Here is a 25,576-nt window from a genome sequence, read left to right as displayed (position 1 = left end):
GACGACACTTAAGAAGCCACCATTTGCAAGCAGAGGGCATCCGGGATTCAACATTTACCCGACAAACATTTATTAAGTGCCTGCTGTATGCCCCCTCCCCTCACTCTGGAGAGGCAGGGCAGGGGAGGAGGGGTTCACCCTCTGGAACTCCCTTCCTGGATCCCCCAGCCTGTTGGGGGAGATGGTCCCCTGAGCAGCAGTGGCACTGTAGAGGATCTGCTGTGATGGGCACACTCAGGCACCCCTGGAGAAGGCACATGAACCAAGGGTTGCTGGGTAGCATTGGGACAGAAGAGGCAGCCACTGGTGGCAGGGCAGGGGATAGGTGTTTGGGGAAATGAAAGAGGCTGAAAAAAGCTAGAACCTAGTAAGGACAGGGGTGAAGCTGATGCGGGAGGGGAAAGGTGGCTTTTGAACCCGGGTTGTAGGACTGCAAACTTCTCCAGAGGTAAAGGGCAGCTGCATGTGTTTGGGTTCAAGGTCAGGGAGAATGAAGGTAGAGCTCCAAGGAAGAGACACACACACACACACACACACACACACACACACACACACACACACCACCAACCAGGACATTCGGCGCAGAAAGGGAGGGCTGGGTGTCAGAGACAGCAGTGGGGGCCTGAGCCTAGAGGAGGAGGTGCAGCAGGACTGGTGAGCAGTCGGGTGTTGTGGGGAAACAGGCCCCGCCTGGAGCCCCAGATAGACTTGAGCCCCGCCTGCAGCCTCTTAAAATAGAGAAACTGCCTTCGGGTAGGCGAATGGGGGTGCAGCTGACGTCAGAAAGTGGGGGCCGTTCCATGGCGAAGAGGCACCCATTCCTTAATGATGAGTCCCATGTTACAAAAGGGGAAACTGAGGCTCAGAATCATAGCCACTGTCTACACAGTTGTCACAGAGTATAGGTGACAGTCAGGATCTGGCTTTCCCTCCAGACCAACTCCACACTGGCAGGCCTCCATCCAGATGAATGAGGGCATTCTGGGCAGAAGGAACAGCATGTGCAAGTGCCCAGAGGTATGCAACCATATGTGTTTATGGGGAAGCCATTTCTTAGCAGCAGTAGAACTGGGAGTGTGAGATGGGACCTCCTGCTTTCAGGGCTTCCAGCGCTGATTTTGAAGAGGTCAGACTTTGTCCCAGGGTGATTGGGAGCTATGGAAGGTGCTGGAGCAGGGGAGGACATGTCAGATCTGAGGGCTTTGGAAGACTCCTCTGGAGCAGGTGGGGCCGAGAAGGGGGCCATAAACCAGGGAGGCACCTAGAGTAAAGGACCACATAAGAGACACAGTGAAAATATTTTAAAAATAACAGTAGAAGTACAAATAACTGCTCACATTAAGGAGCATCTACAAATACTAAGCACTGTATATACATCTAATTCTCCAATAGCCCATACGATTATTAGCCTCATTTTTCAAAGGGGGAAACTGAGGCTGAGAGACAGTAAGTGACAGCCAGAAAGTCGAAGGGTTGGAATTCTAACTGGCCTGGTGCTTGAGGGTGCAAAGATATTGAAGGCCTCTCTTTGGGGCATTAGCCACACCCTTCTTTAACTGGAGCCCCCAGGCGCCACCAGCCCATCAGGTGGCAGCCTGCTGGTCAGAGCCAATAAAATATCCTGGAAGCTGATCTTGTGGAAGATCAAAGAGTCAATTCTTGAAAGCTTGAGGAAACTAGGGAACTGGAGCCAGGTGCTGATTGGCTGGTCCAGACAATAGCTGGGGGTATCCTGGCCAATCTGATTATGGCAATGAAAAGTATACAGTTGGCCGAATACTAGGAGGACATAAACCAGACTTGGCTTGGCCGGCGGGCCACCAGTTTGCATTGGTAAGGGGAAGAGGTAGCAACTGGCTCTTCCTAGTTTGGGTTAAGCTCAGTCTTCCGTGTAGCATTTGTAGATGCCAGTTAATGAAAGCTGTCATTACTACAACTACTGCCACTATTATTTTATCATTATTTTTATCATCTCCCACTTGGACCCTTGCTTCACAAATGACAGAATTTTAAAACTCCAGATCCCCAAACAGCATCCAAAGACAGAGAAGGTGGCCAGTTTGTGTCTGGACTTTGTGTCCACTGCTGCTGGGGAGGCTCCCTGGAAAAGTCCATCTGGCATCCTTATGGCCCAGTTCCAACTATTCTCCTCCTCCAGGAAGCCCTCTGGCTGGTGCCATGTGGCTCCTGCTGACTTCTCTCTTCGCTCCAACTGCCAACATCCCACGAGGCTTGGTGCCCACCAGGCAAAGTCCTACCCCCACCCTACTGTTTCCCGCTAGCCTGCTGGCCCACCTGAAGCCCCCCCTCCAGGAAGTCTTTTGGTTCCCACCTCCCTCCAGCTCCTTCTCTCCCTCTGGGTTCCTGCTAATGCCTCTAGTACGGGGGTGTCCATGCCCTACCCTGTCTCCTCCAGACTGGATTCCTCAGAGCTGAGGCTTCTGGTGAAGAGGCAACATCACCCAGCCCTGTCAAACCTAAAAGAGGATGCCATAAATATTATCTTTAAAGGGCATTTACAGGGGGTCTGACCCACCCCCATCCCCACCCCACCCCCTTGCTAGGCAGGAGCCACTCCCTGTGGAACAGCTGGCAAAGAGGGGGCTGAAGGCGGATAAACAGATGGTGCAGGGAGCGGAGGGTCCGGGGGTGGTGCCGGGAGATTTCCATGTGGGCCCAGCTTTCCACCAAGCCTTTGCAGGGGACTGCTGACCTTCCCTCACCTCTCTGTGCCACTTTATATCTCTTTGTGTTTTGAAAGTAAATTAAAATTTGTGGTTAAATTGGTGGTTATTACCCTCACAGAATCATTCTCTTGGCTCCCATTCATCAAAGCATCCCCCAGCACCAGACCCTGCGCCTGCTACTTGATTCCCTCCAGGGCCCTATGTAACCGAACCATTTTCCAAAAGAGGAAACTGAAGCCCAGAGGGTGAAGTTGTTTGGCGAGGGTCACATAGCCCACATAGGGGGAGCTGGACTCTGAGATTGTCAGGGCTTTAGAAGGAAATGGCTGAGATGGTATGTGTGTGTATATGTGGTACCCCTGAGTTCAGATCCCAGCTCCTCACTGTTTCTCGGGTTCATAGGGGAGGAGGAAGCTGGCATAAGATCTCATAACAATTGGAGGGGGCCAAAAAAGACCATAGTGATGATGGTGGTGGCTTCTGAGTCTATGACTGCTTGCCCTGAATGATAGTGAGTTCTCCTCAAGCAAACCAGGAGACCTCACGGTGGAAGGTCAGCCTCCTCCCATCTCGAAGGGCTCTGACTCGATTTTCTGAGCTCAAGGTAGCTGGGGTCCAGCCTCAGGGCGACACCCCACCCCCGCAGATCTTCCGCTTCCCCTGCCTGGAGACCCTGTCAATCCTTCCCAGCCCTGTCATCCCGCACCCGCAGCTTCCGGCCCCCTCCAATTGGTTGCGGGGGCTGATGACGTCATTGGTTGCCATGACGAACGCCCAGCTCTGGATGTGGGCAGTCCTGAGCCCACCAAGGTAAAAATAGTCGTGTGTCCTCGACGCAACTGCCCCGGCCTGTGTGTGCGTGTGTGTGTGTGTGTGTGTGTGTGTGTGTGTGTGTGTGTGTGTGTGTGTGTGTGTGTGTCGTCCAGAGTCCTGGATTCCCGGGCTATCTCCGTCAAGAGATGCAGGCAGCTGCTGCCCTCTGGGCCTCAGTTTCCCCTGTGAAAAGACCTCTGCATAGTAGCAACTCAGTAAATGTGAGTAAAATTTAGCAAATACTGCAGTAATCTGCGTAGGCCTGTGCTGAGTTCAACAATAACACAAAAACACACAACAATAATGATTTCTGACCATTACGTTTTTTTCCAAGTTATAGATGGGGAAACTAAAGCACAGGCGTACCATTAGTCACTTGCTCAAGGCCCCAGGGCCATGAAGAAACAGATAATAGATCTGAACCCAGATCTGAGTGTCCTCAGATTCTAAACTTGTGCTGCATAGCTTTTGTTGTTGTTGTTGCTTTTTCACGGCCACACCTTGGGCATATGGAGTTCCCAGACTAGGGTTTGGAGCTGCAGTTGCCAGCCTGTACTACAGCCACAGCAACGCCAGATCTGAGCCGCATCTGCAATCTACCACAGCTCATGGCAAGGCCAGATCCTTAACCCACTGAGCGAGGCCAGGGATCAAACCCACATCCTCATGGATGTTCATTGGGTTCTTTACTGCTGAGCCACAATGGGAACTCCATGCTACACAGCCTTTTGAGAATTTAAGAATCCTCAGGGCAAGCCACATTTGAGGATGGACTCTGGGGTCACAGTGGACCCCAAGCACAAGGTTTTCTGCTTTATATGTGGTGAGGACATCCAGGGTTGGTGCAGAGCAGCTTGCTAAGCTCTAAAAGAGTCTTCAGTAGGGAGTCACTGGCGAGTGCCCCCATCCTCCACCAGTGCCCAGGACCCAAACCTACATGGATTCTGCAGAGTGAGTAGGGAGTGGCTTTCAGATCTGGGAGGAGACAGGGGGAGGATGATTCAGGAATCTCTCTTTCCTCAACAGATTATTAGTATTTCCCCACTATTGACATACTTCTTTTTAACATAACTAATTTATTTTAAATAATGAAATTAAAAAAAATCTTTTTAGGGCTGCACCTGAGGCATATGGAAATTGAAGGGGTCAAATTGATGCTGCAGCTGCCAGCCTACACCACAGCCACAGCAACAGCAGAACTGAGCCATGTCTGTGACATACACCATGGCTCATGGCAACACCAGATCCTTAACCCACTGAGTGAGGCCAGGGATCGAACCTGCATCCTCATGGATATTGGTTGAGTTCTGAACCCACTGAGCCACAATGGGTACTCCTGAAATTATATTATTATTATTTTTTTGTGTATGTCTTTTTGCCATTTCTTGGGCCACTCCCGTGGCATATGGAGGTTCCCAGGCTAGGGGTCCAATTGAAGCTGTAGCTGCCGGCCTACGCCAGAGCCACGGCAACATGGGATCTGAGCCACGTGTGCGACCTACACCCCAGCTCACGGCAATGCCGGATCATTAACCCACTGAGCAAGGCCAGGGCTTGAACCCACAACCTCATGGTTCCTAGTCAGATTCGTTAACCACTGAGCCACGACGGAAACTCCACTCCTGAAGTTATTTTTAATGTAAGCAGAAGAGCTGAGTGGGGTGGTGATTGGGAGTCTGAGAGGGCTTCCTGGAGGAAGGTTTGCTTGAGCTGAGAACTGAGGGATGGGAGGGAGGGAAAGTGGTCCTGGCAGAGGAGAGCTGGTGCAAAGGCCCTGAGGCAGGGCTGAATCCAGTGTGTGGCATGAGTGGAAAAGAAGCAATGTTCAAAACATGGTAAGCGGGGGCCAGCTGGGAGATGAGGTGGATGGAAGGCCAGTGATGATAAGGGCTTGTCTCTTTGGGAATGACCCCTGTTTTCTTCTCATTTCAGAAGGAGCTGAGCCTACCACGCCGGGGACGCGGGTGAGTTCACCTGTGGCCAGTGGGCTGGGTGGGGCCCTGAGGTCCTGAGCACAGATATTTCAGCAGCAGCCCCCAAATTGTGAATTTTTTAAATAATTACTACAAGAGTTCCCACTGTGGCGCAGTGGGATCAGCAACATCTCCGTAGCATCACAATGCAGATTCAATCCCTAGCCCCACACAGTGGGTTTAGGATCCAGCATTGCCACAGCTGCAGCCACCCAGATCTGATACCTGGTCTGGGAACTCCATATGCTGCAGGGTGGCCAAAAGAGGAAAAAAAATTACTACAAAGCTGCTCTCCTTTATCGTGCCCCTGGTGTTTGCAAAGGACTTCATAGGCACCTTACTTGTCCCTGACCGACAGGCTGGGAGATGAGGTACAAACCATGCCAGTTTGGGGAGTTCCTATTGTGGCTCAGCGGAAATGAATCTGACTAGCATCTGTGAGGACGCAGGTTCCGATCCCTGGCCTTGCTCCGTGGGTTAAGGATCCTGTGTTGCTATGAGCTGTGGTGTAGGTTGAAGACCAGCTTGGATCCTGTGTTGCTGTGGCTGTGGTGTAGGCCAGTGGCTACAGCTCCAATTAGACCCCTAGCCTGGGAACCTCCATATGCCATGGATGGGGCCCTAAAAAAAAAAAAGTACCAGTTTGCAAATGAGGAAACTGAGGTACATCACTGGCTCAAAGGCACTCAAGTTGGAAGGGTGGTATCCAGAATCCAGACTATAAAATTCCAACCAAGTATCCTAGAACTAGCTTGCATGCCTCCCATGACAGGAAGTTCACCCTCTTTCAGGGAACGCCAGTAGAAAATTGTGCCCTTCAGGGTCACATTAGTGTTCCTGGAAGTTGGCAGTTTGGGATCTCAACAGTTCAAAGAATATCTGTTCAGTTCTTTTACCAGTTTACAGATGGGGAATCCAAAGCCCAGGAAGGGATGGGGTTTGTCTTATGCTGATGGTCTGGGGGAGTGTTGAGTGCCACCCTCTTTGGGATTGCCTTTGCCTGAGTTAGGGGTGGGAATTCTCTTGCACCTCAGTGAAATCACTCACTCAGCAGACTTTATTTGAGGGCTTGCTGTGTGCTGGGCCCTGTCCCAGGCACAAGGGACAAGGTGACAAGTCAATGCTGGACCCTGCCCATGAAGCTCGTACTCTCTTGGGGAGAGTGATGAAGAGATGTCATACAGGGAGAAATTTAAACAATAGAGACAGGAGTTCCCATTGTGGCTCAGTGTTAATGAATCCCACTAGTATCCATGAGGATGTGGGTTCAATTCTTGGCCTCAGTGGGGTAAGGATCTGGCATTGCTGTGGCTGTGGTGTAGGTCACAGATGTGGCTTGGATCCCACGTTGCTGTAGCTGTGGTGTAGGCCAGTAGCTGCAGCTCCAATTCCACTCCTAGCCTGGGAACTTCCATATGCCATGGGTGAGGCCCTAAAAGACAGTAAACAAACAAACAGAGAGACAGAGGAGGCTGGAGGGTGGCTTTAGCCCTGAGGATGTGGGGTCTCTTAGAGGAGGTGACATTTGAGACTACATCTGGAAGAGGAGGAAGAGGCCAAGGAGAGTCTGGAGGGAACAGCCTTCCAGGCAGAGGAACATGGGCAAAGGTCCCAAGGTACAAACTAGCCTGGCATTGGGAGAACAGCATGGAGACAAGGGTAGCTGGGGTAAAGTGAGCATCGGAGAGCTGGAGGGAGAGGAGAAGGGGGAGGGCCTGAGGGTTGGATGAGAGTTTGAAATCTTATGGTGGGGCTGGGGTCGCAGTAGCCCCCAAGCCCAGATAACCTCCTTGTTGAACTAGGGATAGTATAGCTGGTGGGGTGGGGCCTGAGAGCCCCAGTAGGGGCGGAGCTTGGTCATTGCCTGGAAGGCGGCCACTGTCCCTAGCCTTTGCCCAGGCTGGGGGTGGGGTGGTGGACGGTGGAACAGAACAAACCATTGAGGGCAAAGTCCCGGGCCACAGAGTAGGACCAGGACACAGACACCCTGAAGCGAGTCTGCTCTTTGCTGCACCTGACTGCGTGCAAGCAGGGTTTCATGAGGCGATGGCCAAACACAGACAACCCCAGACCTTCAGGGTTTGAGCTGGGCAGGAGGGAGGGCGAGGCCCAGGGTGCCAGGGCTCGACGTGTAGGCTTCGGCTTCGTGGAGGAGGGCTGGCGAAGCTGAAGTAGGATATGAATGAGGGGGACGACGTTCCTGGCAGAGGGAACCCAGGGAAGCAAAGGCCTGGGGGCGTGGTCGGGGCTTCTGGTTTGCTCCGGGATGCTGACACCCGCCGCTGAGTGGCTGCGGTTCGAGAAAAGGGGCGGTCCGAGAGACCCCGGGGGCGGGGATGGGCCACAGATCCCCAGCCGAGGCCTGGAGGGAGCGGGGCCCGTTGATGGAGCAATAAAATGGGTCCAGAAGGCGGTGACCACCTTTTGGGCGGTACAAGTTAGGGGCTCGAGCCCCGGCACCCCGCCGCTCCCTCTTCAAGCAAACCGACCTTTCCTGCCCAGCTGGGCCTGCGCGCAGGTGCGGGGCTCAGAGCCCCGCCCCGAGGCGGAGAGAGCCCGCCCCCCTGCGCCCCCGGCGGCCCAGCCCCCACTCCGCGTCTGCCGCGCCTGCCGGGCGTGCTGTCCCAGAGTCCACGTCTGTCTGTGCGTCCGATTGCACCAAGATCAGGGCTTGGGGGCCTCGAAGGGGGCGTCAGTACCCGGCTGCGTAGACGTGGCCCCGGCCTCGGCATGAAGTCCCGCAGGGACAAGCTGCACATCCCGGCGCTGACCCTCGAGTGAGTGCTTCTTGGCCCCAGAAGGGGAGAGTTGGGGAGGGAGAGGGGCAAGCTGACAACCACCTTTCTTCTGTGTCACTCTTCAAGTCGCCCCGCCGCCTCCTCCGGGGAGCCCTCTTAGGTCATCAGTCTGGCCCCGCCCTCGCGGCCTGCCCGAGACCCAGTATCCCCAGCCCCGGCCCCTTCTCCCAAAGGAAACTTCAGCCCTGGTTCCATCTCCGGATATGGCCACGCGTAGAGGCCACTGCCAGGTTCACCGTCCCCGGCCTCTTTCTTTGCAGTCTGTCTCCAAGCAGCCAGAGCCCGTCCTTGCTGAGCCCCAGCAGCCCCTGCAGCCCCTGCAGCCCCTCGCTGGGCCTGCACCCCTGGAGGTAAGTGACAGTGCGAGGGGGCGGGGCACGGACATCGCCCTGGCACCCCAGAGACTTGGAAGCTGCCCAGACTCAGCTCCCTCCCCAAGGTACTGCGCGCTGGTGAAATCGCCTTTCTGAGTCTCAGTCTCTCCATAAAATGTCACTGTGATCCACACTAGAGCCTTGATGGGAAAACTCCATATTCAGTCATAGGCTGTAGGTCCCCCTTCTGACAGATGGCTAGGGCGAGACCAGAACTTGAGCTGTTGCCCAAGGACTTCCTTGAGACAGGTGCTGGGTTCCCAGCCTGCTCGGGGCCCTGCTGAATTGGCCTGGCCTCCTGGGCTGTGACCCAGCTCGGCTGGTGGGAAAGTTCCTCTCTCTGAATGTACACACACGAACACACAAACACAAGGCTGAGAGTCCACCATTAGGGCTCCATGTGCTGAGCTTGGCCAGGCAAAGTGGTATATAGAGAAAAGAACCAGCTTGACAGAGCATCAGCTCTCTATGAAGTGCCTTCTATTTCCCCTCCCCCCCCCCACAATCCTGGAGGAGGAACACCCTTCTTGACCCCATTTCCCAGTGGAGGAAACTGAGGCTCAGAGAGGAGATACCAGTTCTCCTGGATTAGTACATCTGGGACCCAAGTGTCAGAGCCAGCTTTACTGTCAGAGTCTATTGAGCGTTTAAGCCACCCTTGGTGACTGGGGAGTCTCAGGGTCTTGTCCCTTTATGGGAACATCAGAGTTTTAGTAGGCTCTTCACATAACTTGGGCAAAAGTTCAGGGAAGACAGATGTACAGGTCAGTGATGTTGAGAATTTGATGGCCCATCAACCATTTACACCTTAGTATGAATGAGCTGCTCAGACTTCCCACTGGCCTTTAATGGGAAGAAGAAAGAACAACTTGGAGCCCACGCCAGGTGCTGGGCAGCAGGCAATACTTTCATTAAGTAGGCATCTACTGGGTCCTAGGTGCTAAGGGCATAGCTGTGAACAAAATGAACATCGTTTCTCTCTCAGGCAGTTCTCAGAAAGTAAGCAATGAACAAGTGAATAGACAAACTAGATACATTCAGACAGGGACCTCTTAATGTGGTGTTTGATCCAAGGCCTGGGCAGAGCAAGGGGAAAGGAGGTACCAAGCAGTGGGAACTGTATGTGGAAAGGTCCTGAGGCAGGACCAAGATTTTTAAAGCCTCTGTGGCTCCTGTTGGGGAAGAAAGGGCTGCTGGGGACAGGGGACAGGAATGGAGGTGGCAATGGCAGGGAGGTGGCTAGGGCAACATCCAGGGAGGATATGGTGAGGCCTGGACCAGGCTAGGGTGTCCAATGGGAGTCAGAGACTGCTGTCACCCCCCCTTTGAGCAGAGGAGGAAACTAGGTCATAGGACCTCAGAGTGTATTGTCCAGGGGCACTGTGGGAGGGAGTGTCAGGCCAGATCTGACTCTGAGACCTTGGCCTCAACCCCAAATGAGGACAGGATGAGGGGAGGGACCTGTTGAGAGCAAATAAGCGGTTTTACTGGGAGGAAATGGAGGCAGAGTTTAGGGCTTTTGAGTCCTCTGACCCCCTTACATGCCACCAGGGGGCAGCAGAGCCACATTGCCTTGGGCCAGGTGAGGAAATGGGTCCCTGCCTCCCCTGCTCCAAGCACCTTAGGAATTGGTCCACATTTGTCCCCTCAGCTTCCAAGGCCCTGTGGGTCTAGCCTCTGGAACACCAGCCCCCCCACGCCTCCTCCCATCCAGCTCTCCAGTGTTCACCCTACTCTAGCCATGCACCTTCCTAGATTGCCAGAATACAAACTGGTCCCACCTGAGGCATTTGCACTTGCTGTCCCCTCTGCCCAGAGCTCTATTTTCCCCATTTGCTCCTTTATTTATTTTGTTATTTTTATTTTTGGCCACCTGTGGCATATAAAGTTCCCAGGCTAGGAATCAAATCCGAGCAGAGCTGCAACCTAGGCCACAGGTGTGGCAACACTGGATCCTTAACCCATTGCACCATTGATCCCGTTGCCCCACAGCAGGAACCCCTGCTCCTTTATTCATTTGTCAAGGCTCCATCAAGCCCTCAAATAGGAAGCCTTTCCTGACCAACGCTCCCGCCCCTACCCACCTCAGGGCTCCCAAGCCCCAGTATATCCATTATGTTCATCCGTTTCCCTTATTGTGACCCCATCATGGGTGTGACTTCCATATTTTCTTGTGTGATTTTTGGGCTGTTTTTCTTACCAGAGGTTTGGGAGCCCCTTGAGGGCCTGACTCGGATCTGTCCTGGTCATCTTATATCTTCAGGCAGGGCCTGGTATACAGCAGGTGCTCAGTTAATGCTTGTGGCACAGACAAATGGGAAACAGCTGGGAGGGCTCTACCGGTGGTGATGATGGGGAGGGGCTTGAAGAGAAGGGCATGAGTTGGGTCCATATGGAAAGGGGACAACAAAGAGGCTGTTCTAAGTGGGAATAGCATTGTCAGCGTGTTCCCTCTGGGGCTTTGGACAGAGAAAGGTAGAAAGAATTTCTGTTTTCTGCTGAGGACACTGGGAGCCACACCAGTATGGGCCTTGGAGGGGCGTGGACAGCTGATGGGCAGATAGAAAGGGCTGGGGTGGTCAGGCCAATGCAGGGTCAGCAGTGGGGGTGTGTATGTCCACATGGGGCTTTGCTTTTCACACAGACTCTGGCATGAGCAGAGCAAGACAAAGTCCGAGGCCCTGACAGAGTTAGCATCTGAACTCCAGGAAAGGGATTCACACAGGAATGTGCTTTTGCTGTAAAACCAGGAGCAGTGGAGGGTTGTGAGCGGGGGAGGGGTGTGACCTGGTGGGCAGTGGGCTGGCGCCAGAGGTTAGTAGCTCACCCAGCCTTTCACAAGACGTCTTTGCTATAGCCACAGGCCCTCTGGATTGTCAGCTGTAGCCCTGTTCTGCAGAGGAGAAAACTGAGGCCAGATGGGCGTGGGAGCAGCAGCTGCTGGGGATGCCAGCACACAGTGGGCATGATGGGAGGCATGTAGGCAGTGCAGGCTGGGAATGAGGGGCAGCTCCTTTACTGGGTGCTGAAGTGTCCCTGGCACACATGGTGGGAGGAGCCCATGGGCACAGCATGTCAGCATATGGTGACACGAGACCATGGCTTCATCCCTACTTGGGTCCCAGACCTGCGGGACTTCAAATTCCTCCCAGGCAGGAGGCTCTGTTCCCTGAATATGGTTTATAGGTGATTCTCAGGACCTGATGATCACAAGGACCACTATCTCTCTTTTTCTCTCTCTTTCTTTTTTACTCTTTTTTTTTTTTTTTTTTTTCTTGGCTGCCCCACAGTGTATGGAAGTTCCTGGACCAGGGATCAGACCTAAGCCACAGTTGTGACCTATGCCGCAGCTGTGGTAACGTCAGATTCTTAACCCACTCTGCCAGGCTGGGGATCGAACCTGTGTCCCAGCCCTCCAGAGACGCTGCTAAACCCATTGTGCCACAGCAGGAACTCCTCGTGAGGACCACTCTTATCCTCATCTCCACATCTGCCCCTGCAGCCGGACCTCAGAATAACTCTGGCCCCACTCTGGTCCAGGCCCCAGTGTCCCCCTCCTAGACCCAGTTATAACCCCTCACTAGCCTCCTGCCACCTCTACTCCTGCCCCCAACAGCTGCTGTTCCTCATGGCAGACCTGGGGAAGTGTTTTACAGGCATCGGCCAGATCACACCCTTCCCCTGCTCACACATCCTCCATGGCACCCTATTGCTCCTACAGTAAAACTGCTGTTATCCCTGCAGCCCACAAGGCCCGCATGGTGAGTCTTGCCAGCATCTTCCCCTCAGTCATACCTCAGGGCCTTTGCATGAGCTGTACTTTCTGCCTGGGATGCTCTTTCTCCATGGCTGGCTTCTCTTCCTTCTCACTATCTGGCTGAAATGTCACCTGCTAGAGGATTCCTGGCTAAAGTTGTCCTTTGCCAGTATTACTCCTGTTCTTTTCCTTCCCCGACTTCAGTGTTTGAAGTTAACTTGTTTATTTGGTTGTTTCTTGTTGACTTTCTGCCTCTCTCACTGGACTGGGGACCCCTGAGGGTAGGGATTATTTGTAGCTCATGTTCCTGGAGTTCAGTACAAGGGCAGGTACACAGTAGATGCTTAGTTTGTGGAGTGAATGAATAGCCAGATATGGGTGTTTGAGCCCCGTTCTGGGGGGCCTGGAGAGCAGACCTGGGGAGACACTCAGTAGATAAATGGGCTGCAGGGTGTAGGCCACCTGAAAGTGATACTGGGCTTGGAGAGGTCAAGGTGGGGAATCTGAGAGAGACTTGAGAAACAGAATCAGTGGCAAGGTAGATGGGCAGGGTTAGGGCCTACACATCCGTCAACAGCACCCCCTACATTCCCCAGTTTTCTCTTAGAGGTGAGGGCTGGGCTCCAGGTCAGGCCTGGGCAAGTTCCCATAGTGTCATGTGGCCTGTGAAGGGTCTATCCTCAGGGTGACAGTGTCCCCAACTTCCTAGGGCTGTCATGAGAGGAGGAAGCATTAATTCACAGTCTACTGTGTGAGGCATTCCTCCTTCCACAGTGGAGATGAACTGTGCCCTCTGCCCTGACCAGGCACTTTCTGTTCCTCCAATTTTATTCCACTTTCGCAAGGGGACATGTATAGATGGGCAAACAGAGGCTGGGAAGTTATTAAGACTAACATTTATCAAACATTTACCAGGCACTGTTGGAGGCACAGTGTAATTTTCACATTGGCCCCATTTGTCCTTCCATTCTACAGTTGAGAATTATGAGGCTTGAGAAGTTAAAGCAGGCATTTGATTCCTGATAGTAGACAGGCTGATGGCCTTTCCCATCACACAAACAGGAAGAGCATATCAGATGCCCTGACTCAGTTTGCTAAACATTCTGTGCTGGAAGATGCTAGGAAGATGCCAAGTCTGGGGAAAGTAGAGCTGGACAGACATAAGAGAAGGCTTCCTGGAGGAGGGAATGGTGGATTTTGCCAGGCAGGAAAGGCATTCCTAGGAGTGGAGCCAGCGTAGGCGCGATAGCTTGAGCCGGGCCAGGCCGCTGGATGGGACTTGAGTGCCGCTCTCAAAAGAGGTTACCGCCGAGTGAGGGGGGCAAAGGGGGCGTGATCTGATTTACATTTTGAGGGATGTGAGTCTAGTTCCCTTCCAGGTGCCGCCAACGCCCCGCCCCCGCCGCCCGCAACCCTGGCAACGCCCCGCCCCTCCGCCCGCGGCCCTGGAAACGTCCCGCCCTCCGCCCGCGGCCCTGGAAACGCCCCGCCCACTCGCCCGCACGCGGGTCCACCAGCCTTGCTTCCGCGTCGCTCGCCCCACCCCTCCAGGCCAGGCCCCGCCCCCGATCTGTCCTGGGCGGGGTTCCCGGCCTCGCTCCCTTGCGCGCGCTTCCTCCTCGCCCCCTACCCCTAGCCCGGCGAGGCTCCCACCTGCCCCTAGCTGCGGGGCTGCGGGGGCCGATCCCGCCGAGAAGGTTCGCGCCCCGCCGCCGCTGGTTGCCCCCCCGCGCCTCTCGGGCCTCTGGCGGCGGCGGCGGCACAAAGGGAAGCAGCATGTCCGACCCCAGCTACTGGACGGCGGTGGCGGCGCCCGGCCACCGGAGCCGCCTGGCCAAGGGCGCACTGCTGCAGCGCTCCAAGAGGTAGGGGGCTCCGCGTGGGCAAAGGTGCAGCGGCCGACCTGAGCAGACACGACTTTCCAGAAGTGTGTCTCGGCAGCGTGGCGAGGGCCACTGCGTGTGGCTGTAGGGGGAAGTGGGAGGATGCTTTGGCATCCAGGTATCCCCAGGGGTCCCAGGAACCCTCCTTTCACCGCTTCTCACCTGGACTTGGGGTCTGTCCGCCGGTGTCGCAGCTCCAGTGATGACAGGCAGCAGGGAGTTGGGACTGAAATCAGGATGCGAACCTGGGCCTGTCCTATGGACAGACACAGAGAGGACCTTCTTGGAAAAACTGAAGCTGTTCAGTCCCTGGGGCCCAGTCAGTGGAAATGTTGGTTCAGAAGCAAATATTTGCTGCTGGGGGCTGGTGTGCCTGTCGGGTATCAGAGGGGGAAATCACAGTGTTCCATCCAGAGTAAAGTAGAGTCTCATTTTACCCTTCTGAAAGACAGAGAAGCTTAGGGCTGTGGGCTCCACTGGACCTGCGTACAAATTCCATCTCAGCCACTTCCAGGCTGTGTGATCTCAGGCAGTTCCTTAACCTCTCTGAGCTTGGGTATCTCGTTAGTGCTTGGTTGGAGCATGCCCAGAGGGGAGTACAGGCAAACACTGGGCAGTGGGCAAAGACTGCTGGAGGACCTGGAATGCCTCATCCAAGGTTTCGGCTCTTCTGACAGAACCAGGGGAGCCCCAGAAGGCTTATGGGCACCTCAGGGATCAGCTGCAGTAAAGTGGGCTCAAGCCCCCCTTTTTTGACATAATTCTCACTCTGTTGTACCACAGGGGTGGTTATTGAAACACTGTCCTGGGCCTTCTCCAGGGAGGGCTGAGCAAATAGTTGGTGCTCAGTAAAGGCTCTGGAAGTGAGCAGATAATGCCCTGTTCCTCTTTGAGATCTCAGATGTGGAAATCAGGCAGGACCTGAGAGCGGGGTGGGGGGTGGGGGAAGAATGGGGGGAGGGAGTGCTTTTCCCAAATGCTGTTAGAAGTGAAAAATGATGTGTATGCAGGCTCAGCTGGGGAGTGAGGAGCCAGGTGAGGGGCTAGAAGAGGATGTGGGCTCTCAAATGTGTGTGTGTGTTGGGGGGGAGGACAGGAAGTTTTGCAGGAACCTGTGGGTTTCACTTTTGCTTTTGCACCCCAGGCTGGAGGACAGTCTTTGTGGCTGTTGACATCTGTGGCCTCAGTTTCCCTGGCTGGAAAATGGGTACAGCTGGTCTCTCCCTCCTCCAGGCTCGTTGGTATTGGCAAATGTTGGTGATTTAACTCACTGGAGAGGTGTTGCCTGCTCTCCCACCAGGCACCAAGCCCTGTCAACAATGGTGGGAGAAAGATGACAATATCCAAAGCCACCACCGTTTACTTGGTGCCAGGCCTGAAGCACTGTGTATGCACTTGCAAGGTCTACAGATGGGGAAACTGAGGCTCAGAGGAGCAGCTGTACATAAAACCATGGATAGGCTGAACCCCTCCTCCCTGCACACCTTGTCTCCTGCTGCTGACCATGCCCTCCTTGGCCTGCACTGTGCCCTCTGCCTAGGACACCATTCCTGGTCTTGTGAGGCCCTGAAGTTTCATCTCTCCCTCCGTGTGCAGTGCTCCCCGCCGAGGCTGGGCTGCGTCGGCGGCGGGCGGCTCGGGCTGTGTGGGCTGATGCTCTTGCCGAGCAAGCAGAGCCGTTGCTGGGCGACTGCTCTGGGGTTGGGGGGGGGTGTTGTTGCTCCCAACTTCCCTCTGCCAGGGCGGGGGCTGGGGCCAGGGCACAGATGGGAGAGACAGGGCAAGGGCGGCGAGCCTGGGCCAGGAGTCTGGCAGCCTGCAGGGAGCTGAGTTCGAGGGAGGGAAACATGTGGGAAAAAGTTCAGCAGAATGACAGGACCCAACTGTGCAAGATGCTGGCTTTAGGGTTTCTAAGGGTTAGATTGGTGTTCTGGGGGGATCCTGGGGTGGGGGCTTGCTAAGAGATTGGAGCAGTGGCCCTGGGCAAAGGTACAACCCACCTGTGGACTCACAGGGGCCTCTCCACCCTCTGCCCTATTTGCCAATGTGGTGACCACAACATGGGCAGCATTTGGGGGTGGGGGGAGTTCCCACTGTGGCACAACGGGATCAGCAGCATCTTGGGAGTGCTAGGATGCAGAATTGATCCCCAGCCCATCACAGTGGATTAAGGGTCTGGCCATTGCTGCAGCTATGGCTTAGGTTGCGAATGTGGTTCAGATCTGATCCCTGGCCTGGGAACTCCATATGCTGCAGGGTGACGAAAAAAGAACAAAAAAAAGATTGTGGGGGTGGGGTTATGAACTCAGAAGCCTACAAAACTGGGCCAGGGGCTCCTGGGCCGAGCTAAGGGCCGTGGGGGAGTCTGCCTGGGGAGCAGAGAGGGAAAAGGCATGCCCCCAAGCTGACACCCATTTGCCCCCAGATGGGCACATGGTCCTCTGCGCCAGGAGACCTGGACTTGACCTTGTCCCCACCTTCCTCTACAGTTGCCGCAGTGGGAACCGCAAGAGCCTAGTGGTAGGAACACCTTCACCGACCCTTTCCAGGCCCCTCTCGCCACTGTCAGTTCCAACGGGTGAGTGTGGGGGCAGTCCGGTGGGGTTGAGGCATCCTCGTGTCACCCCCGCCACCCCTGCCGACTCCATTTCTCCCACCTCCTCCCCAGCAGGCAGCAGCCCTCTAGACAGTCCTCGGAACTTCTCAGCTGCATCCGCTGTCAACTTCCCTTTTGCCAGGAGGTGAGCGGTCCCCGGCTTTGGGGGATGATGTTGGCATGATGGGCAAGGGGACAGGCAGGGGCATGCGCTTGGTGGCTGGACCTGCCTCCTCATTGGCCTTTTCCCCTCCCCGCCGGCCTCTGCCCTGTGGCCCCGTCTCTCCCTCTGGCTCCCACCCCTGGCAAATGCATGGCCTCCTGCAGTCACATCCCACGCACAGACAGGTAATTTCTCTGAGCCCTGAGGGAGGGGGAGGAGGCGGGGGTGGCATGGCCCTGTCCAAGAATGGTTCATTCGCTAAAAGTTATTAATTCACTTAACAAGAGCTGATGGAGGACCTGTTGTGTGCCAAGCACGTAAACATGGCTTTTTCATTCAACGTTGTTTATTGAGTGCCTGCTGGGTGCCGTGCCCTATGCTGGAGGCTAAGGAAAGGGAGGCTGGACTTTGGCCCTCAAGGGGATCTTCATTCTCGTGGGAGTGGCCAGCGTGTACCCCAGCAGCTGCAACTCCAAGAGTGGCTTTGACGGGGGACCGAACTGGCAGCTGGCATCAGGGAGGACATCCCGGAGGAGGCATCTGAAGAACAAGGAGAAAATACGCAGTGGACTTACTCAAACTGTATCCCCATTCTCGGCCTTTTCAGAAGGCCCTTCCTCCCATGGGGCCAGAATCTGCCAGCCACAGTGCCTGCCCTTGGTCCCCACAAACCGCAGGGGCCGTGCCTTCCTTCCAACTTGTCATTCTCCTCTCCAGGGCTGACGGCAGAAGATGGTCCCTTGCATCCCTCCCGTCTTCTGGCTATGGAACCAACACGCCCAGCTCTACTCTCTCGGTATCCGCAGTCCCACCTTGGCAGGCAGGCAGGGGAGTGCCGGGTTGGGGTGGGAGAGACCTGTCTTTGGATTTTTTTTTTTTTTTTTTTGTCCTTTTGCCATTTCTTGGGCCGCTCCTGTGGCATATGGAGGTACCCAGGCTAGGGGTCTAATCCTAGCTGTAGCCGCCAGCCTACACCACAGCCACAGCAATGCGGGATCCAAGCTGCGTCTACAACCTATGGCTCACGGCAACGCCAGATCCTTAACCCACTGAGCAAGGCCAGGGATCGAACTTGCAACCTAATAGTTCCTAGTTGGATTTGTTAACCACAGCCACGATGGGAACTCCTGGATTTTTTTTTAAGGTGTTAGATAGTTGTCTAGTCAGCAAACATTCTGGCTGCCCCCTCTGTGCCCATTTTGGGCAATGAGGGCATCCCTGAGGACCCAGCCTTGGCCCCAAGGAGCTCCCTGTCTGGGGTACACAGACCCTCATCTTTGTGTGGTTGAAGAGAGTCTTGAGGCTACCGAGGGAGCAGGTAGGGAGGGCTTCCTGGAGGAGGGGGCATCAAAGCTAGAGTTTTATTTTTATTTATTTATTTATTTATTTTTGTCTTTTTGCCATTTCTTGGGCTGCTCCTGCGGCATATGGAGGTTCCCAGGCTAGGGGTCGAATCAGAGCTATAGCCGCTGGCCTACACCAGAGCCACAGCAACACGGGATCCAAGCCGCGTCTGCAACCTACACCACAGCTCACAGCGACTCCAGATCCTTAACCCACTGAGCAAGGCTAGGGATCGAACCCACAACTTCATGGTTCCTAGTCAGATTCATTAACCACTGAATCACGTCGGGAACTCCAAAGCTGGAGTTTTAAATGATGTATAGGAGTCAGACAGGAGAGCTACCATCCAATGACCAGCAGACAGCCTGGGCCTTAAGGGTAATGCTGGGGTCCTGGCTGTAGCACTGACCGTGAACCCATGGCCCTAATACCCTTTCCTGCCAGTCGAGCTCATCCTCCCGGGAGCGGCTCCACCAGCTTCCTTTCCAACCGACGCCAGACGAACTGTGCTTCCTGTCCAAGCATTTCCGCAGCTCAGAGAGTGTGGCTGATGAGGAGGGCGGCCACCGCTCACCTCGCCTTCGCCCCCGCTCCCGCAGCCTCAGGTGGGCCTCGACCTCTAACCCCAGCTGCAGCCCTTCCCTGGGCTGCCATTGGGAACCACATCACAGCTCCCCCTCCCACCTTGGGTCCTGACCCTGCCCAAGCCCGGCCTCTGGCCCTGGGCCCTCAGTCCTGGCTCAGCCGCCCTTCCCTGGGCTGTGTTTTGGGTCCCATGTCACAAGCCAGTTGTCCCCTCCTTCAGCCCTGGACGCACAACAGGGACCTTCGACAATGAGATCGTCATGATGAATCATGTGTACCGGGAAAGATTCCCCAAGGTGGGCAACGCCTGGTGGCCGGACCAGCCCCAGCTCCCCTCCGTGTTGCCATCCCTCCATGGTCCTCTCTTTCTTCCTGGATGTGTCCTCTTATCTGTCCATTTCTGTTTTTCCCTCTCTATCTCTGTCTTGATGCCCTCCCCCTACCCACCTCTATACTCGTTGCTTCTTCCCCTTCAGTCCTTGGACCCCCTCTGTCTGCAAGACAGTCTCGCCCTCCCCCATCTGTGCATGTTGCTCCCGAGCCGCATCCAGTGACCAGGTCACCCTGTCTCCCCCATCTCCCCCTGCCCAGGCCACGGCACAGATGGAGGGCCGTCTGCAGGAGTTCCTGGCCACCTTCTCGCCTGGCGCCCGGCTGGCACTGGCTGATGGCGTGCTGGGTTTCATCCACCACCAAATCATCGAGCTGGCCCGCGACTGCCTAGCCAAGTCTGGAGAGGCGCTTGTCACCTCCCGCTACTTCCTGGAGATGCAGGAGAAGCTGGAGAGGCTGCTGCAGGATGTGCGTGATTGGCTGGGGAGCGGGGTAGACTTGGGGTTTGGGGGGCCCCAGGCAGGGCAAGGTGGGACCAAGGGCCTGTGTGTGATGCTACCACCCATCTGCCCCCAGGCCCACGAGCGCTCAGACAGTGAGGAAGTTGGCTTCATTGTCCAGCTTGTCCGGAAGCTGCTGATCATCATCTCAAGGCCGGCGAGGCTCCTTGAATGCCTGGTGAGTGTCTTGGCACACGGCGGGGTGCAAAGTCCTTGGCAGGGCTGAGACCAGGCCTCCAACAATCCTGCCGAGGTACAAGAGACAGTCCCCATGGCATAGGGCTTTGAGAGGGACACGTGGCTGCCAGGCTGGGATGGGCTTCCCAGAGAGGGAGCCAGGAGCTGAGATCCGGGGGACAAGTTGGAGCCACTGGTGAGGATGCTCCAGACGGGGAGCGGCAGGAGCAAAGGCCTCGGCTAACCAACCCCTCTGTACCCCCAGGAGTTTGACCCTGAGGAGTTTTACCACCTGCTGGAGGCTGCCGAGGGCCAGGCCCGCGAGGGCCAGGGCATCAAGACGGACCTGCCGCAGTACATCATTGGGCAGCTGGGCCTGGCTAAGGACCCCCTCCAGGGTGAGCTGGGGTGGGGGTGGGGCAGAAAGAGGAAACTGGGGTGAGACTAGGGTGGGGCGGAGATTCCAACCCACGCTCATCTGACTGTGGGGCCGCCACACAGTCCTTCCTCTCTCTTTGGCGGCCCTGTTCTCTGCCACCTGCAGGGTACATTATGGGGAAAGTGCCTGGGATTCTGGGGGAAAGTTGCCACAGACAGGTTGGACCCCCTGACCTCCCAGCTGCCTTGGAGCCTCAGTGTCCTCAAAGGCTAAATTGAGGGGTTCCCGCTGTGGCGTAGCAAAATCAAATCCTACTAGGAACCATGAGGTTGCGGGTTCGATCCCTGGCCTCACTCAGTGGGTTAAGAATCCAGCATTGGAGTTCCCTTTATGGTGCAGCGGAAATGAATCCGACTAGGAACCATGAGGTTGTGGGTTCGATCCCTGGCCTCGCTCAGTGGGTTAAAGATCTGGCGTAGCCTTGAGCTATGGTGTAGGTCACAGATGCGGCTCAAATCTGACATTGTTGCGACTGTGACATAGGCCAGTGACTACAACTCTGATTTGACCCCTAGCCTGGGACCCTCCATGTGCTGCAGTTATGGCCCTAAAAAGGAAAAAAAAAAAAAAAAAAAAAAAAAACTAAATTAAGTTGAGTTGAGCCAGGGGACTAGGGGACCACGAACCCTTTCCCAGTTTCATCTGACTGGGACCCAGAGTCAGACAAGGCAAGCCATGGGCACTATCTAGGTGGTCAAGACAGCTGGGACATGGTGCTAGGGAGAGCATTGAACTTGAAGCTGGCCTGGTTCAGGGCTGGTTAAGGAAGCTCTGGGAAGAGAAGATGTTCAGGCTGTGGCCAGAAAGTGGAGAGGTGACCAGGCGCAGATCTGGGGGAGAGAGAAGGTGAGCCAGGCAGGGATAATGGCAAAGGCAGAGGTCCTGAGGTGGTTCTGTGCCTGGTGTGTTGGAAGAGCAGCAAGGAAGGTGTGTGGCTGAGGAAGGAGGGCAGCCGGGGGAGGCAATGGGGTCAGTATCATAGGCTATGCTAACCCTGGGACTGGGCTGTCATTGTCCTCATTCAAAGCTGGAGAGGCTGGAGTTCCCAGTGTGGTTCATTGGGTTAAGAACCCAACTAGTATCCATGAGGATGTGAGTTTGAACGCTAGCCTCTCGATCAGTGGGTTAAGGATCCAGCATTGCAAGGATCCTACCAAGCTTCCGCATAGGTCACAGATGCAGCTCAGATCTGGCATTGCCATGACTGTGGCACAGGCTGGCATTTGCAGCTCCGATTCGACCCCTACCTGGGAAATTCCATATGCTGCAGGTGCAGCCATTAAAATAAAAAGTCTGGAGGAGTTCCCATCGTGGCGCAGCAGAAACAAGTCAGACTAAGAACCATGAGGTTGCGAGTTTAATCCTGGCCTCGCTCAGTGGGTTAAGGATCTGGCATTGCCATGAGCTGTGGTGTAGGTCACAGACGCGGCTGGGATCTGATGTGGCTGTGGCATAGGCCAGCAGCTGTAGCTCCAATTTTATCCCTAGCCTGGGAATGTTCATATGCCATGGGTGTGGCCCTAAAAAGCCAAAAAAAAAAAAAAAAACAAACCTGGAGAGACTGAGGCTCCAGGTAGATGAGGTTGAGCTGAGGTTCAAGCCCAGATGTGCCTGAGACCACATCGCCCATGGACTGGCTGTGTGGCCACAGCCATCCTCCGGCCTGTCTGACGAAGATGGCGCAATTGGTACTGTGGGTGGGCCCGGGTGTCAGCGGAAGCAGGAAGTGGCCAGGCAGGCAGGTGGCAGCAGATCATCTCCCCAGCACTGTGTGGGGGTGGGGGCCACCAAGAGCAGGTGGGGCTGCATCTGAACCTGGCCCTCCCTCACCCTGAGGCTCACTGCCCCATCCCAGCCTCACTCTGTCACCACAGGACACTGTCTTCATTGCCACCATCACTGCTGACATTCGCCAACTGCTCACTCTCACTCTTAGCCACCCCCTCTGCCAAGCCCTGGGGCTGGAAACCAAAGGGGCTGCCCCTGGCCGTGCCCTGAACTGAGGAGGATGTTAGGAGCTGTCACCCGTAGGGCCATGTCACAGCTGGTGTTCATGGGCCCAAGGCTTGGAGCCAGGGTTGGATGAAGACTGAGCAGTCCTATCCTAGGCTTCCCACTGGCCCTTCTAGAAGATTCCTCAGTCGTCACTCAGTCCAGCCTCCTGGTTTAGACCAAGACCTGGACACAGGAGGGGCTCAGGGACAGTATCATGGGAGCTAATCAAGCCCCAGCCCAGGATGAGTCTTGAAGGCCTCAGGAAGTCTCTGGGTGATGGTGAGGCAGGGCTCAGAAACCCCATTTGAGGCTCCTCCCTCATCTTACAGAGATGGTGCCTCTGAGTCACCTTGATGACAGTGGAGGGCAGCCCCCAGCACCCGAGTCCCCAGAGGTAAGTTGAAGAGCTTTAGCGCCCCCACCTGTCTAGATCTTTAGATGGTAAACAAGGGGCTGCCTTTGCTCTTTGTTGACGTTTTGCATGTAGTAGGTGCTTAATAAATGCCTATGACTTTGGGGGGAAGTGGGGGCAAGTGAGAGTGCTCTGTCCTCTTGGAGATTGGACAGGGAAGAGTTGGAGGGGGGCACTGGAAGGGGGGTTTTGCAGGATGTATAGGAGTTTTCTGGAAGGAGAGCACACACTGCTTGACCAAAACTTCAGAAACTTGGAAGCTGAGTTTAATAAGTTTATACAGGAGAGGAAGGAGCGTCAGGTGCCAGGGCCAGTGCCAGGACCAGTGGAACTTGGGGGCAGGACAAACCCAGCCTGCCCTGCCCTGAAGTGGGGCAGCACCCTGACTCACCCTCTCGCCCCCCAGAGTCGTGCCCTGGTCGGCCCTTCACGGAGGAAACCATGTGAGAGTGACTTTGAGACTATCAAACTGATTAGCAATGGAGCTTATGGGTGAGTCCTCGGGTCCCCTGTGGACCCATTTCTCAGATGCACAGAGAGCTGAAGCCCATGCGGGCCCTGAGGGTGCAGACAAGGAAAGTGAGGCCTGCAGAGAGAAGTGGAGACACCCGGCAGCAGACACCCAGGGCATGGCCTTGGAAGGGTTTGTCCATGATCTCGACCCTTACTTGCCCCAGAGGTAGGAGGTTCTAGAAATTTGGGGACTGATCAAGGAAAAAGGTGGCCACTGGATGGCAATAGCAGGCAGTGAGCATTGTTTAAGTACCACTTTGACAGATTTGCATTGGGGGGAGGGGGGAGGAGAGGGGAATCCCTTACAGCATAAGACCACGAGGGTGGTGAGGAGTTCCCTTCGTGGCATAGTGGAAACGAATCCAACTAGGAACCATGAGGTTGCGGGTTTGCTCCCTGGCCTCACTCAGTGGGTTAAGGATCCGGTATTGCCATGATCTGTGGTGTAGGTCGCAGATGCAACTCAGATCTGATGTTGCTGTGGCTGCGGCATAGGCTGGCAGCTGTAGCTCCAATTTGACCTCTAGCCTGGGACCTCCATATGCCCGGGTGTGGCCCTAAAAAGCAAAAAAAAAAAAAGAAAGAAAGAAAAAGACAGAGACCATGGGGTGTGAGGGGATTGTGGAGGAGGCTTTTGTGTCAGCTGTACAGTGGGGATTCTTTGGGGCTGAGAGTTTGAGCAGCTTTGGGTCTTTATAGCCCCAGCGTTTATCTTATCTGCAGAGTATGCAAACCCTCAGGCTCTAAATGGCTAAAACTCTGCTTGTTTGAGCTATATTTAAAGCAATTTGAGTTCGAGCCAGAGGAGCTTTTGAGCTAATGGGTCTCAGCCAGCTGTGAAGAAATAACCTAGGGGACATCTTTGGCTCTTTATATGATACCAGGGAGGGTGGCTTAAGGCTTAAATCCAGGGGCTGGCTGCTTTGGGAGAAGGGCTAGGTAAGGAGAACAGGTGCCCTGGGTGGATGGCGCAGCACAGGCAGAGGCACAGGAGCTTGGGTTCTGGGTCCAGATCAGATCCCGGTGCTTGCCGGGCCCTGGATCTCCGGCTTCAAGGAGCCTGGCCCCCTCCAGGGCTGTCTACCTGGTGCGGCACCGGGACACCAGGCAGCGCTTCGCCATCAAGAAGATCAACAAGCAGAACCTGATCCTGCGCAACCAGATCCAGCAGGTCTTCGTGGAGCGCGACATCCTCACCTTTGCCGAGAATCCCTTTGTGGTCAGCATGTTCTGCTCCTTTGAGACCCGGCGCCACTTATGCATGGTCATGGAGTATGTGGAAGGTGCGGTCACTGGGGGCTTACATGCCTCCAGCAATGGAGAGCTCATCCCTTATCCAGGAAAAAGTCCCTCCTTTGACCAAGCTAGGGGCTGCTGGGGTCCTCCATGGGGTCCCAGCCTGCCGGGGGGGGCCTCAGTCTGTGGTGGGGGAGCTAGCCTGGGGGGACTGGAGCTGGGGGAGCCCAAAGAGTGCTCTAGGGGCAGGATGGACAGCCCAGGCAGAGGGGACTGGTAGGTAGAGGCTTGGAGGCTAGCATAAAAGCAGGCTAGGGAGGGAGGTACCGGTGGGAAGGGCCAGGTTGGGCTGGGGGCCAGGGTGAGGAGTTGTGGGATCGCATTTGTAGTTCAGGAAAGAGAAGAGCCTTCAGGTAAGTGTAGGGATGTTCATTTACCCAGGTGCTTCCAGGTAAGGAGAGGGAGGAGGCACTTAGGAGGCACCAGCTGTGTGCAGCGGGAGGGACTGTTTGCTTACAAAAGCTGCTGCCCTGCCAGGAGGAAATCAGAAGGCAGGGTGTGCCCACCCTCCCGCTCCCAGTTCCTGATTCAGGACAGATTGGGGCTGCTTTGCAGGAGGTCGGGAGGTCATGCAGGCACAGGTCTTGGGCACGCACAGCCAAGGGTCTCTCTAAGCACATCCGCCTCTCTGCAGGTGGGGACTGTGCCACCCTCCTAAAGAACATGGGCCCGCTGCCCGTGGACATGGCCCGCATGTACTTTGCGGAGACGGTGCTGGCGCTGGAGTACCTGCATAACTACGGGATTGTGCACCGGGACCTCAAGCCTGACAAGTGAGCCTCGCGGGGCGGGGCCTTGGGGGCGGGGCTCAGAGTGGCCTGGGGGCGGGGCCTCTGCGTGGGCCAGGAGCTGCTCAGGAGCACCCTCATCTGGATTCTGCTGGCATCTCGGGGCCCTTGCTGACTGAAGGCAAGGATCTTGGCAATGTTGAGCACCTG

At 55.4% G+C, this 25,576-nt stretch overlaps 1 protein-coding gene across 19 annotated transcripts in view; it reads left to right on the top strand.

The window, feature by feature from the left end:
• Positions 1 to 25,576, top strand: part of MAST3 (microtubule associated serine/threonine kinase 3) — a 46,204-nt gene that overhangs the window by 874 nt on the left and 19,754 nt on the right. The window contains exons 2-17 of one of the 19 annotated variants that reach the window (XM_085012301.1): positions 936 to 1,017; positions 5,433 to 5,464; positions 8,532 to 8,621; positions 16,775 to 16,863; positions 16,957 to 17,026; positions 17,209 to 17,229; positions 17,762 to 17,840; positions 18,833 to 18,993; positions 19,194 to 19,269; positions 19,565 to 19,774; positions 19,883 to 19,984; positions 20,249 to 20,381; positions 22,747 to 22,811; positions 23,236 to 23,321; positions 24,417 to 24,625; positions 25,273 to 25,411. In XM_085012301.1, coding sequence (XP_084868427.1) covers positions 967 to 1,017; positions 5,433 to 5,464; positions 8,532 to 8,621; positions 16,775 to 16,863; positions 16,957 to 17,026; positions 17,209 to 17,229; positions 17,762 to 17,840; positions 18,833 to 18,993; positions 19,194 to 19,269; positions 19,565 to 19,774; positions 19,883 to 19,984; positions 20,249 to 20,381; positions 22,747 to 22,811; positions 23,236 to 23,321; positions 24,417 to 24,625; positions 25,273 to 25,411 — 1,613 coding nt within the window. In that variant the 5' untranslated portion in view covers positions 936 to 966. Of the gene's footprint in view, positions 1 to 935; positions 1,018 to 5,432; positions 5,465 to 8,062; positions 8,251 to 8,531; positions 8,622 to 11,935; positions 12,407 to 13,770; positions 14,268 to 16,774; positions 16,864 to 16,953; positions 17,027 to 17,208; positions 17,230 to 17,761; positions 17,841 to 18,832; positions 18,994 to 19,193; positions 19,270 to 19,564; positions 19,775 to 19,882; positions 19,985 to 20,248; positions 20,382 to 22,746; positions 22,812 to 23,235; positions 23,322 to 24,416; positions 24,626 to 25,272; positions 25,412 to 25,576 lie in introns of those variants that run through there. The other 18 variants (XM_085012300.1, XM_021083482.2, XM_021083481.2 and 15 more) reach the window with 18 other exon arrangements.

The sequence above is a fragment of the Sus scrofa genome, chromosome 2, assembly GCF_054392235.1.
Source record: "Sus scrofa isolate SSC_HxYL_T2T_F1_AM1 chromosome 2, Sscrofa_HxYL_maternal_Yorkshire_Landrace_v2.0, whole genome shotgun sequence".
NCBI classification, from domain to species: Eukaryota; Metazoa; Chordata; class Mammalia; order Artiodactyla; family Suidae; genus Sus; species Sus scrofa.
Note: the sequence above shows the minus strand (reverse complement) of the source record. Positions and strands in the feature narration are given on the sequence as shown.